Raw genomic sequence first — 15,246 nt, forward strand, 5'->3', positions numbered from 1 at the left:
CCAGGCATTTATGAGAGATAATAAATTATTTTCGTGGTTCCGTTAATATGAGTAGTATACGAATATAGGTACGTGAAAATATAGCGAACAAAAAGCAATTTCGTTCCTAACACAGTTGCACATCTTTGTTTACAATTGTCCAGTAAAATCCGCTGACGGTGTTCCCTTCCGTATATCTTTTTGTCTAGTGACGTTACAATCGAATGTTAATAACATTGGTATATGTTAACTGAGTTGATAGGTGTAAAGTTCACTTTGATTAAGATCGTAGATACAAACTTCAGGTTCAATTTCCAACAATAAAATTACTATTTTAAAAATCAATTCGTCATGAGTACAAATTATTAAACAACTAATTATGTAAATTCACTTTCGGCCTAGGAAAGAATCCTAATAAAATAGTTGGTCTGAATCAATACATACATATATAGCTTCCTTTCCGAACTTTTCCGAACCTTTCCGAACCGAATAGAAGCTATGGTTTTCTTTGCTTTTATTCGTTTCATATAACGTGTCAATATACGTAGATGAAAAGATGGGATATTCTGTAACAGCCAATTACTTTGGACACTAATTTATTCTGAACTCTTTTCCTTGTATTTCTTTTCTCAGAATTTACGCAATACTATAATACTTAAAGTGTTTATCTACACTTTCCAAAGAAATATTCCTTTCTATCAATATGTTAACAAAAATACAATTTGCAGTAGATAAACAAATGATATTTTTTGATATTTTATTAAAACTATATAAATGTAAGCTATATTATGTTTCTTTAATTAAACCAAAATTCTTGAATTTAATAGATAAAATTTCGAAAAAAGATTATTTTTATTTTTTTCAGGAAACTTTGTTTTTCAATACGACATTATGCATTTTATATTATTTATTTATTAGAAGTTTTATGTAGTTTAATAGAAATTCTTTAAGATTTCCAAGCAACTGTGTATGTGCTTCATATTCTCTGTATACCTTACATTTTTTCTCCCTAAACGCCCTTTTCCTTGCTCTTTCCACATTGTCATACTTTATTGGTTACCGCTCCTTATGTTTCCCTTCCACCATTCTGTCTTCCAGATATTCTTCAATTTCCATTCCTATCTTGCACCAATCACAACCTGACTTGTCAGGTTTGCTCCAATCATCCTTCCCTGTTCTTTTATTTTAACCCTCTTTTAAGCTCTTTTTCTTCTTCTTCAAATCTTTCCTGCTTTCTTGTCATCTTCTATGTTGTTTCATTTTCTATTTTTTCCATTACATCAATTACTTCTCTTTTCTATACTGATGACGCTTCATTTTCTATTCTGCGGAGGTCTGCAATTTGATGAATTATGGCTCATCTGCTTGCTCCCATCTGTAATATCTCGAGGATATAACTCGCAGCCCTTTTACATACTTCTACCTTAATTCTCCTAACGTCAGACTCCATTCTCCATATGTATCCTAGAATATTGGTATCTGATCCTAGAACTATTTTCAGGCATCTTCTCTGTGCTCTTTCTATTTCCTCTTCTTCCTTCTCTTCCAACCCCGTACTTCCACTCCATACATGAACCCTGTACTGGTGTATCTATTAAGTACAACTTTCTTTTCAAGCCTGCAATTTCTGTTCTTCTCAACAAGCTTCCTACTGTATTCGCGGTTTTCCAGAATTTCGCTGCGATGCGGTGATCCTTAAATGCTTAGTGAACGTGTTACCCGTTGATAATCAATGCCCAAGTATTTATATCTATTAATTACTTCCATTCATTTTGAACATCAGTTCCCTGTCTCAGATAAATCGAAGACCTCAAAATTTTTAAATGCAATATATAGTTTTCTGTCTTTTTTTAAAAATTTGTTATCGATTAGGCCATTTAAGACAAATGATCTCGCATACTTCTCTTTTACCAAAAACTTGCCTGACTTTCCTTTAGTATCTTTTCATCTTCTGATTCTCTCTCCCAAAATCTTTGTTGATTTCACAAAATCAATCAATTCAACTTTAAGTTTATCTTCTTCTGCTGCTTTATTCTTTTTCGTCAATTTCAGAGATCTCCGTGCTTCTTCCCCTTCTATGTCTTTGTTTAGTGTTTCTTCATTTCCTACCACTTTTCTTTCTTTATTCTCCTGTGTTCCCCTTACTCGTTTCTCATTCCTTTGCTTCTCCCTTTTCTTTCTTTCTTTCGTCCCCCCCAGAAATCGCTCATGGATTTGCTTTTCCCTCCTCTTTCCATTTTTTCTTGTTTTTCCTTCTTCTTTTCCTTTATCGCCCTCACCCTTTCCGCTTTAAGAATCTTTTGTTCGTCCTATCGTTTTATTTTTAAATATATTTTGAATGTGTTCCATACTTATTTTGTTTGCTCTTTACAGTCTTTTAACAAGACTTCCCTGCTTTTCTTGTCGATTATGTATTTTATATTATATGTACTTCTATTTATGTAACTAAAATCCATCGAATTAAAATTATTTTTTGGTTATTAACTTTTAATTTTATGAAAAAGTGTCGTATTAAAAAATGTTGAGTAGATCTACCAAACTGAAAATATTGGAAAATTTTTTAAATTTAAGGTATAATATTCTTCAAAAACAAAACTTCTGCAATACATTTGTATGTGGTTAATTAACCTTTAAATACTAAAATAAAGAAGTTGATGTAGAAATATTTTTATTAATGTATAAATAGTTTTGACCAAGTTTAAAATATTAAAATGTTTTTAAACCAAGATATAATATTTTTCAAAAACAGAAAATTCAATATGTTTTTATTTTACTAATTAATTACTAAATATTGTAATAATGAAGTTAGCTTCTAACTTTTCCTAGTACTCCACGTGTAATTTTAATTCAGATTAAAATATTAAAATATTCATTTAAAATAAAAAATCTAATATGTTTCTATCTAACTAGTTAATGCTTAAATGTCACAGTAAACAAGTTGGTGCAAAAATATGTCAAATGATCTATATTTCTAAATATACAAGGGCATCTGTGACTTTGTCTTTCTAGGACGTCATCAAATTGGAGACTCAATACTGGACACTGGTGGATATACCTAAACAGGAAAAACAGGAAACAGTGCCTGCCTTTGTTCTACGCGCATGTTCCATTATGGAGAAGTCCCACAAAAGCGGGGAGGGTGTGAAAACTTCGGCCCGTCTGGCCGAGGAAGCTGATACCAAAAGAGAACGCATTGAAAGACTCGAAAGTGAGTTGAAATTTTATTACAGAAGATCAATTTTCCAAATATGCATTGTTCCAATGTATAAGCTGTTTAAATATAAAGTTGAAAATCAATAGATACAATTGCTAAACATACATATGTTTACTTTTCGAGGAGGTATCTATTTTAATAATAAAAATAATATTGTTAATTTATAATATTATATCATACGAAGTATATTTTATTTATTTTTATTTTTATTTTCGTAGTATTCTCTAATAATCGCTACAACTTATATTCGTAACATTTTTATTGAACTATTGTATTTTCGTCCAGTCGCGGGGAGACGTAATAGTGTTGAAATGCGTCAACGGGAGTTGTAAATTCCCGTTACGATTAAACGAATCGACACCACGAGCAGGGCGATCCCTTTATTTCTTATAGGATAATAGGGGTGTTTGGTTTTGAATATAACTGGAATCTACAGTTATATAATCTATATCTATTTATTTAACCAGCCTACAATACTTGTTGCATCGACAGATATTGTTTGACTTCGTCGTGCCGGGAAGTACAATAATTGATTGACCCGAAGGTTGATCGATTTGATGGGTAGAGCACCGAGAACTTGACTTTTGATATTTTTCGATATTCGTTAGACAAGCGATTTTATTCGTCAGAGCTTTCGATGTATGCAATATGAATTTTGAACTGAGATTAATTGTCCTAAGATAAATTCCTTGTCCTCTCGGGGAGACGACCCCCACCGCGCTCGGATCACGCCACTGCTCGCGCCGATGATCACGTATGCCGACTTCTTTGTGAAAATAAAGAACGGACCGAAATCGACGTTTCTGGAACTCGCGGCCGGGCGGCAACCATGCGCTCGTCGATACATTGTATGTTTCGTCGGGAAGATGAAACGATTCGTATATGACGCTGGAGGACCGCGAGAGACGATTAGAAACACGATCCATAATAAGCCTCGCGACGTAACAACTATGTTATATCTAAGGATATCATTGAAATCATATACATTCCGTAATTCTTTCGTGATTAGTTATCTTTTTGAAATATTTTCATATACATTTAGTATGATCTGAAAAGTAATCGCAGTGGTTCCAGTTATGCCACTTTGAATTGAATTCGAATTGAAATTAAACTATCTCCTAAATTAATGGTCCTATATTATGAATAGATTTATTCTTTTTTACGCAAAATTACGAGCTGGATCGGCTAACGTAATGAAAAATATACGATTTCATTTCAAAAAACAAACTTGACCTTCATATGTCCACGACGCATATTCGTACAAAAACTAATTACATCAAACTATGTCCCCCTTGAAACCATTTCAATCATCCATTTCATCAGAATTGACACTACAATTTTAAGACAAACATGATAATTTGGTAATAATGCAATAATTTACTAACATAGTTTTGTTGTTAAATATATGTTTTTAAAATAAAATTTTAAGAAAGTATGATAGATAAATAACAGTTTTAAAACAATTAAGTTCTTCGCTGTTCTTACCTAAGATCTATACATATATAACTATACATATATTGCTTTTTCTTACTTTCTATATAATATAAATACACCTATTACAAATTATGGTTAATTGCGACATATTTTTCAAAGCCATTAACACTACAATTGCCGACGTCTAAAATACAAAACTTGCAGCAAAGAGATCAAAATGGAAGGTGTGTGAAAATATATGTACAATTCAAGAAAATGCAAGTTTTTATTTACATATTTTACAAAATATCACACTAAATGTATCGTTATGAATGCACAATAATATACATACTACAAAAATTACTATGAAAAATTACAAATTGGTCATTTTAATTGTTAAGACAGTTTTAGTGTTAAAAATTATCTATCTTATAGACGATTCTGTAGAATAAAGCAAATAGAAAGAAAATAAATAAAACTGGAATGAAATTTCATATAATGTGTAAAGCATTGAGATTCAACTTCTTATAGAAAATATTAAACGTGTCATAAAAAGATGAAGCCCAATATGACTTTAAAATAAATTACTGATTAAGTCAATTACGCATTGCATCAAATAACATATACGTTATATACATTTTTCATTAAACGTAATAGGTTTTACACTTGTTCTCTATCGATCTATTCCTCTGTATATATATGTAAGATCGTTATTCTTGGAATAATTCAGGAATCGATTCTGAAGTCTAAAAATCGAGTTTTCTTTATTATGAACGTAATTAGATAAAGTACAAAAATAAACAACAATTGATACCCGTCTATAACAATAAATAACAATAAATTACATAAACGAGAAATAACAAGTTTTGTACAATGTTTACCTGAAAATCGAGAATCGATTTTCAACGTCCTGAGCTACCGATCTTTCTCCGTCAGTCTTCAAAATTTTAAATAACTATTCCGTAATCTTGTCTGCCTCTAATGTTACTCTCTGTCTGTCCGTTTGGGAAATTGCATGCTTCTCAAAAATGGTTGTCCGTAAAACATAAGAGGGTCGCTCTGTCCGTGAAACAAAGAACGTCGTGCTACCCGTAAAACAAAAAGTCCCTATACCGCGTGAACTCTAGGGAGTTTACATATATATATATTATATTTATTTGTATGTATAGGTATGACAACAGCTCAAATTGAAGCAGAGAACACTCAAATGACTAACGACCTGTACAGATTATTGAAAAAGTACACGGGGCTGAGAAATCTCATTCGAGACTTAAAGGTATTTATAAACTAAGTAAACCAAATTATTCTTTGTTTCACATGTCATTTTTTCTTTCTTTTACATGTATCGAAACTGAATAAGTTGGTAAATAATTCCTGAAAAACATGTTCGGAAACATGCTCGCTTGAGAAGCTTCCTTATGTTTTTATCATGCAAATACACATATATACATATCTTATGTGTAAATCCTACTTTACTTTCTTGTTCTTCGTTATCCAAACAGAGTAACTATAAAAGAAGTTATTCAATAGAGAAAAGAAATGACTGTTCGTAAAATTATGAAAATTTGTTTGCGTCAACAGAACTATTGTTCAAAGTCAGAAACGTTTCTTCACGCTGTCTTATAAATGCAAAAATGCCGGTCAGAGATTTTTATATGCCGTACCCACAATACCGATACTTCATTTGAGAAGAAATGGTACGACCGAGATGAATAAAGTAAGAATAACTTAGCGCTACGCTGCCCACATAGATTTATCATTATTCACAATGCTCACTTCAAACCTGACAAAGTTCGTAAAGAAATAATAGTTCCTGGCACTGATTGATCAAGATTTTTTCGCGTTGCTTTTCTTAGACAGACAGTTCCTTAACGTATTGCTTTTCTTTTCTTTTTTTTTTTTTTTTTATTTGCGTTTATTTTATAATCAATTCTCGTTAGAGAATTTTAAGTAAATTTATCTGATGTGGTACTATGACATGATTAATAAGTGTTTATGATATGTTTGATTCTATTTGAATCTAGTGCTTAGGTCTAAGGTGTAATGTCTTTTTAGCCTGCGAATCTGTTCCGACGAACGTATTGCTGGAAACAAATTCTAACCTGTATCTTATTAGTCTAAAACTTCTAGAAAAATATGGAACACACTTTTTAGAATAAAATAATTGCATATTTGTATCCAACTATATCATAATTTACAAATACAATTAAACATCTACTTTTTGTTTTTTTTCGTTTTAATGTTGCTTTCGAAGGTCATTAGCAATCTCATATACTTATCCTTGTTCAATTTTGAATATATTTACACTAAACATCCACAATATTATTATGAACTATATGAAAGGTTTCTTATATAAATTTCTTATATAAATTTAGTTATCACATAGTGGTAAAGGCCCTCTTTATTTGCCTTTTCACTTTATAAGATAAAATAAAATATTCAATGTGATAAAATTGATAATAATTTAATAATTATCCTAAATATAAAATATATAATCACAATGTTCATTAATTCTTTCCAAATCAAAATTATCGAATTTTTCCTTACCAAGCAAATGACAGATCCAATATAATTAAGAGGGTTGATAATAAAAACAATACTTGTAAAATTTTTTTACTTTTTAGACAATAACGCAAACTTACAACGGGATGAAATTAATGTTATAAAAAATAATCTATACTTTAACTTGCTATCAAATGAAAATTAACCAATTCTATAAAAACCTTTGTCACGAGGACTTTATGATTTAATTAAATAGGTATAGTTTTTCTGCGATATAATTATAAATACACTCACTCAGGAATTGTGTATATTTTACATATTATTATATAATTATGAATATTTTGTTTAAAAAATTAAATTGTATTGAACAGAAATTAAAGATGCTAGAACAATCTTTCGCTGTCATGGAGAAACACAAACGTGGACAGAAATTGTTTTTGTCATGGGTTCTTTAATTTTTTCATTTACCAATTTACAATTACTCACTATTTTGTCATAGACCATGATGAAGACCTACCTTATGTTAATAATACTAATGCTCTGTCTCCCACAGGAGGAATACAATAGCTCAAAAGTGTATCCAATCTTTCCCCGTTATCCGATCCTAAAGGACATGATAAAGGATATAATGCATAATCCAGACTATATGGAAGTTTGTCACGAGGTGGACCAAGCATAGCGGCCAGACCCCCTCCACCGCTCGCCACGTATGACCTTGTAAAAAGGATCTTAGCGTGGACGTTGGTGAAGGGGGTGTACCAGAAACGAGCCTGAGCAAGACTTTCACTTCTGCATTCATGGTGACTGATTACCGCAAATTCTGTTTTATTTCACACTTATGGTCTCTATAAAAATATACATATCTGTGTTTATAGCACTTTTCGTCTGATGATATTCAGCCGGTACATATTTACAAGAAACCATACATCACCTTGTGTGTACGCTAATTGGAATCATGTTCGTTAATCGAATGTCCCAAGAAAATATGTGTGAATGTAAAGTAAGGAAATATGACATTGAGTGTGAGGGTAAAAGGAATAGAAGATAGATTTTATCAAAACATATATAATTAAACGAAGGTTCCTTTGAAGATTCTCCGTATGTTGGAATGATGCTTTTAGTATTGTATTTTTCGTGATATTTTATGATATCACGAGAGATCTACTTGGCGACAATAAATAACAATACAAATGCAGAAATTAATTTTTGTTGCATTTTTATTGAATAAAGAATTTTTAGAATAATAAAATAACTTGCTAGTATTTCAAAAGAGAAAAGGATAATTCATCAAAAATGAAATTATGTAAAATTATGTCTTTGTTGTGATTCTAAAATTTCATCTTTTCGATCTGAAAAATAAAATAATTATCAAAAGGATTCTTTAATGTGAAAATTCATCAAAATGAAAAAAGATATAATTCGACAGGGGCACCAAGTACTACAAGAACAGCTAATTCCAACATAAGGAAGAAATAAAATTGATCATTTTAGTTTCTGATTACGATCGGAATAGCCGCTTGCACGTTCAAACACAAAATACAAAAGTTACACCAGTACGTTTCACACGTAAACGTTGTGTAAACGCGGTGTAAAATTTCTGTTAAGGCAGTTCATAATGGAGAAAATCCTGAGAAATGTTAGATTTATAAGATGTGTCCCCATTGTCGAGTGTTGTGTATCTTTGTATACAAATTAAAAATATAATATGCGCGTGCATGTGCTTATCAAAATAAAAAAAATGATTTAAGTGATTAAGTGTGAAACACAACACTCTGCTTTCTGCTATTCGATGGTCGATATACGTGATGCCGTCATTAAGTATTGTCAACTTAATAAGAGTTTGTTGAACAAAGGAGACCCCTCTTTACCTACGAACAGGACAAACGGTAGCAATTTAGTAAGATAATATATTTATTCTGCGTCAAATATCACTTTGCGAATGATGACACTCTTTTTCGTAATACAGAAACATTTTTGCTTCGACTAAAGGTGGAAACTAGATATTTAGGTATAACATCATTAACTTATTAATAATCGTTGTCGTACGCGATGGTGTAACCGCAACTGATGTAATACAGGATGTATAGCATGGTGATGTTACACAGAGAAAAATTTATTGTACCCATTATTTTATGTTATAATTATTTCTATAGAGTTTATTGAAGTTTACTGTCGTACCAACTATAAAATTATTAGCTGTACTATAGGAGGATATAATATAATACGAGATATTAATTTGCACTAATTTATCAAGTAATTTTGTATCCTCGATAGATATTAACAGACTTGATTTCGCTTTATTCGTGCATATTTAACACACTTAAGTTTAAATAGCAATTTTTTTAATCTCATACTGGAAGTCATTTGAAAAAGAATAAGTCATTAAAAGTTCAATACAAAATATTTGTCTTTCACTTCTATCATGTTTCTCAAATTTCTTCTCGTCTTTTTCTTTCGTAAAATTTTTAATTCTGCAGGAATAATCTTTTCTATTTTATAAAACAAATGATTCTATACCTTTGTATTTTGTTGTATCTATATGCTTCATTTAACAATAATTTAGACATGTAACATCATACACAGAAAATATTTCGTAAACTCCTAAAAGAAAAATACCTAACAGAGTTAAAATTTATTTATCTTGAACATATAAAAACATATTTTTTCCGTCTAGTGAAAGAGGAAAAATTGCTATCAATATCTTTACTTAGTGCAGAAAGCAGTTCACTTATAATGTCCTGTACGAACTTCTTTTCATCATCAGTTGAAAAACTACAAGATGGTATGTGCTGTATTCACATTCGACTCCAATTAAAACGGAATTACTGCTTTATATATATTGGTTGAAACAATGCTAACCATAGATCATACACATTTACGTTATTGTACAATAATGCAGAAAGGAGAGGATGTATTCTTTAAGAAATTTGACATAATAAACATATCTCATCATTATCACATTTACATATATACAATATAAATATAAAAGCACTTACATGATATAAACAGACACACGTGCGTACTTTTAGAGCAAGTTGAAATAAAATATTTCACTTTAGTCAACCTCTACACTTTCAGAAATTATAAAGTTATCCATTGTTCTACGTAACGTCGATTCATCTTATATTTCTTTGTTAGCAAAGTACATATGTATGTATGTAAACAAGATATGTTTATCTACTAACATAATTATATGATGCACTATAGTTTTTATAAAAACTGTTAAATCAATAAAATATCGTATTCGCTATAATTCATGAAAAATATTCGAGTTCGTGTATTAACATAACTTGACTCGAACATTATATCAATTAACGCAGCTGAAAAGATTAACTTTCCACCAAATTTTTCAATTTTTAATTAAAAAATAAATTTTAATAAATTAAAAAAAATGAATAGACTCCCAATTTTTTTAATTTTAAAAACTGAGAAGTTTCAGCGTACATAGCTAATAAAATACCATAAATTCTATGGCGTTATTTATTTTTCATTTGCTTGCTTCATGAAAGCTTATGAAAGCTTAAATTGATTGTGGAAAATAATTAATCGATTTATCGATGATTCATCTATCACGCTATTAGAATAAGCAACGATGCATGAAATGATAGCAAAAACTAATATAATAGGAATATATACACTATAAAAAGTTTTGCTACGTTATCTTAATATTTAAAAATTCTAATAATGAATTATGGCGAACTTACGATTTAAATGTATAAATTATAAACTATATAATCAAACGAATTTCTGTAAAGGTCCGTTTACGAAAAAAATTCGCGGAATATATCATAATTTGATATCAAAATTTCAATTACGTATATTTATCAAAAATCTCTGACAGACATCTGCAATCTTTCATATATATAAATAATCATAGTTTGCATAATATTTAAAATAAGTACTTCTCGGAATGGAATATTTATTTTAATACACATTATTGTGATATTGATTTACATTTCAAGTGGAACACATAACAGCCTTGGAAAAATCTATACTGAGCGTTTAAATCGTTAAAATCTAGTCGTAAAAGAAACAAAAATATGAATCATCTACTACGTAAGTAATGTGTAAGAAAAAAAAACCAATGGCTGACAGCTCGAAATCAAAATGCACGTATATGTAATGCACGACAGACATTGAGACGACAAGACGATCTATTATGAAAACGTGGATCCTTTTCAATGTATGTCGATGCCTAGTGACCCATAATCTCTTCCCTTGTATGTTTAAAACGATTCTTATATCCCAATCAAAAGCCTGTTACAAACAAACAAAATAACGGAACAGTTCGGAGAAATGCTGGGTACAGGCATATACAGAAACTAAAATAATGATGATTAAGTGGTCAAATGACATACTTGATGATTAATATCGAAAAGGTAATTTATGATCTCGTAATGCGCATTCCTCTTCAAATTGATTCATATCTTAAAACAAAATGAAACTTACGATACTTATGCGAATCAAATTTTGCAGGGAATAAAATATTTTTCGAACGGTGTTCTTTCCTATCACACCGATCGCCTTAAGTTTATTGATATCAAAAGTAACACGTACAAAATAAAATTCCAAGCAACCGTAAATAATGAGCTTACACGAACAGTACTTTCATTTTTACAAATTTCATGATAATTTTGCATTGTAATATACTTTTTTCGCTGAAATACATAAAAGATTTTGCAATGAATCAAACTTGACAAGCTTCGAATGAAATTTATACAAATATTAATATTAAGGTATATTGGAAATGGAAATTTCTAAAATTATATCAAATATCAATCATGCGCAAGATTATATTGTATAAAATTATGAACAAGACGGATTGAAATTTATTGTCTGCATTCAGCAAATCTACGTAAAAGAGGAATACATACATACTGTAGCTATTGACTGTGTAGAATAGTGCTTTTGTCGTAGATATTTATCTTCTTCTATGATCTATGTATATGTATAAAGAAACGTACAATATTTGAAGAAATTTCGACACAGAAGACTACGCTGCAGCTTGATAATTTCCAATTTATTTTCCATTAATATTTCCTAATTTTGTTATTTAGCATATATACTTAACCCTTTCTGTAAATTATTTAGTTATTCTTGCAAATACATTACCACATAATCAAATATTTACTTGTGCTATAAATCAAAAAAGAATCTGAATACTTAAAGATCAAAATTTAGAAAAAATCGCGAACATTATTTATGCAATGTTAATTGACTATATTATATTCTTAATGTTAATATAAAGACTAAAGTTAACCAAAGAATCATCACGAAATGTACACGTTACATAGTCTATACAAATTCATTATTAAACTTTGTTTCTGAAATGTTGACTGGTTAAATTATATTTATAATTACTATATGTATATCCAGATGCATCTACGATTACCTTGGGATAATTTAGTCGCGACATAATTCATATCTTTTATGCAAAACAAAATACCTTCTTAGACCAATGATCGCATAATATTAAGGAGAACTTAAGGTATAATATAAAGCAGAACTACATGTAGCGATGGAGTAAAGCTATACTCGATGCAATGTCTTTGAATTGATGAATATAGCAAGTGTGCTCGCCTTTTTGATGAAACTAGGAGAGTGCCAAATAGATTTTGAAAGTTTATACGTGTGCGTAAGTGCGAATATGACGTTATGCAATGGCGTATACATATATATTTGCGAGTGTTACTGTAAGATTTTTATATAGTGTATTCTACGTAATAATGTTAACGTAGTTTTATTTTGCTGGACTGATCGTTAATTGTGCGTAAAAATTTTTTATGACTATATAAAACAGAAACTTTTACCTATGCATAATGCATATAAATTAAATTATTTGTTGTATATAAAATCAAATCTATTTTAATTTTAGTAATTAAAACTATTTTCAGTAATGAAGATATTTAGCAAAATTCGTTATTTATCGAAAAAGATATTGAAAATAAGTTATTGAAGTCTATGAAAACCGGGACTCACTCCAGCGAAAAAAACTATCAATGATATAAGTATAATTACAATGAACATACACATACGGATGTCTAATACGAGAGGTCTACCTAATGTGTTTAAGAGTGTGTACATGGTAGACGTAATAAGCGTATTAATGTCCTATAGAAATATATAACATTCAATGGTGCTTTGGTTTCTCATGGAATGTTATTAAGAGAGGTCCTTAAACCTTTAAAGATACGATATTTCTATACGTATAAAACACGATAAATATACAAAGAAGCAGTTTCTAACCTTTATCCCTCCTACTCTAATAGCAATATGGCCGTAAAGTAATAAAATTTCTACGATCTAAAAAAAAACTAGATTTGCTTCAATCTATATATGTACATGTTTTTATATAAATCGGCACATAATGATTGAAAATGTTCAGCACATGTCATGTTGTAAAAATACTAAGTTTATTCCAGAAAAAATATCGACGAGTTTAAGATCAATAAGGTACATGAAGATCAATTACGAAATCAAAGGACCATTATCCACTGATTCAATATACATAAGTGTACAATAATCGAATGGCAAATGAAATTTATGGCTTTGAGTAAGAATTCAATTTTCGAAACTTTATCTCGCGTTCTTGATAAGTGTATGTTTATGGAATCTATCAATGAAAATTCGACCAATCTGTATGTCTATAACCAGTAATCGTACGCTGTATGACACACGTTTTATGTATGCATCTAAGCGATGTATTTCTGTAAGTGGATAGAGAATATGTATACATATTCGCTTTATTACGATAAGCTTCTGGGTGCATATCGATAAGTTACATAGACGTAAATTTTTACGGATAAAAAAAATAAATACAAATATATATATTTTGACAGGAACTTCATAAGGAAGTTAGCGAAAATCTTGAGGAGGACCTTCGCTGAGACTATTCGTTTAGCGTACAAGCTGTGAAACGATGCAAACATTTACAAGCAAACGATTCATTGCTGAACGTTCAATATTGAACGATCATCGTATGTCCCTATAAAAGAATTCTAATATCTTCGTGATATTTTCTGATATAATGTACGATGCCGCGAATCGAATTATTTCGCACGTTTTAGATCCGATTGTGTGAATGTCTTTAAATACTTTCGTATTCTGAACGAAATTTTGGGGTCACAGTCCATCTAAAAAAGGAGTCGTAAAGAATTTAAAGATATAGTATTTTGTAAGTGATCATAGGTTTTCGTCTTCTTACTCACAATTATACTGTACCTATGATAAGTTGCCCTAAAAAAAAAAAAAAAATTCGTTTTACGCACTATTAGAATACACACTAGCATAGAGCAAGAGATGTCAAGGTATTATTAGTACAGCTAGCATTGTGTACTTCATTGTAAAATGTGCGATTTAATGAACAGACTACACATAAATTAATAAGTCAATCACCAGGCTAGATCGACTGAGAGAACACATTATACATATAAGATTATACACATAGGTCGTCTGTTATGATTTATATCGTGCAATCTTTGCAGTCAATAGTTATCGAAATATAGATTTTCAGATCAATATGTGAAGTTTATTGAGCGCGCACGTTTCAACGTCGCATGCAATTCATAAATGTTTCTCGAACTTCGATCATTGATACCATTAATCGCTAGTCCGTGTAGAATTTATAATATACATATAATCACTTGTGGTAACATGAAAAAGGGAGATAAGCTATTGTGATGTTTGTATGTTCGTTACGGTAGAATTGCAAAGTGGAATTATTTAGGAATGCATAGTGTATAACTATACTATAATCATGTATGATATCGTTTAGATTTTTATCAGTTCCATTATTATGTGTATGGTAATTTATTGAAGTACAGTTAGAGTACAATGCTCACGTTTATCAATTGTAAATTATGTCATGTACTTGATAAATTTATACACACACGCATCTGTTCTTATTTAACACTGGCTTTTATTTCTATTAAAATTCTTTACGTTTGATCATAATATATGAACATGAAATATCTGATTGTACACAAATTATGTTTAAAGAATGAAGAAAATCAACGTTCATTATCAATATATGCATAAATGATGCGTTTAATGCAAACAATATATATACTACTCCTCGTTAAAGAAAAACGTCGATGTCCTGACTGTTTCGTGTTGAGAACTAAAGTTTTTGATGTTTT

The 15,246-nt window shown here is 30.1% G+C and overlaps 1 protein-coding gene across 3 annotated transcripts in view; it reads left to right on the plus strand.

Annotated features, from left to right (window-relative positions):
- Positions 1-9,943, plus strand: part of LOC139993268 (uncharacterized) — a 340,358-nt gene extending 330,415 nt beyond the window's left edge. For all 3 annotated transcript variants that reach the window (XM_072014837.1, XM_072014854.1, XM_072014846.1), the window contains exons 5-7: positions 2,989-3,187; positions 5,776-5,882; positions 7,662-9,943. In XM_072014837.1, the coding sequence (XP_071870938.1) occupies positions 2,989-3,187; positions 5,776-5,882; positions 7,662-7,787 (432 nt within the window). In that variant the 3' untranslated portion in view covers positions 7,788-9,943. The remainder of the gene's footprint in view (positions 1-2,988; positions 3,188-5,775; positions 5,883-7,661) is intronic.
- Positions 9,944-15,246: the final 5,303 nt, after the last annotated feature.

Source organism: Bombus fervidus, chromosome 2 (assembly GCF_041682495.2).
Source record: "Bombus fervidus isolate BK054 chromosome 2, iyBomFerv1, whole genome shotgun sequence".
Classification (NCBI taxonomy): Eukaryota; Metazoa; Arthropoda; class Insecta; order Hymenoptera; family Apidae; genus Bombus; species Bombus fervidus.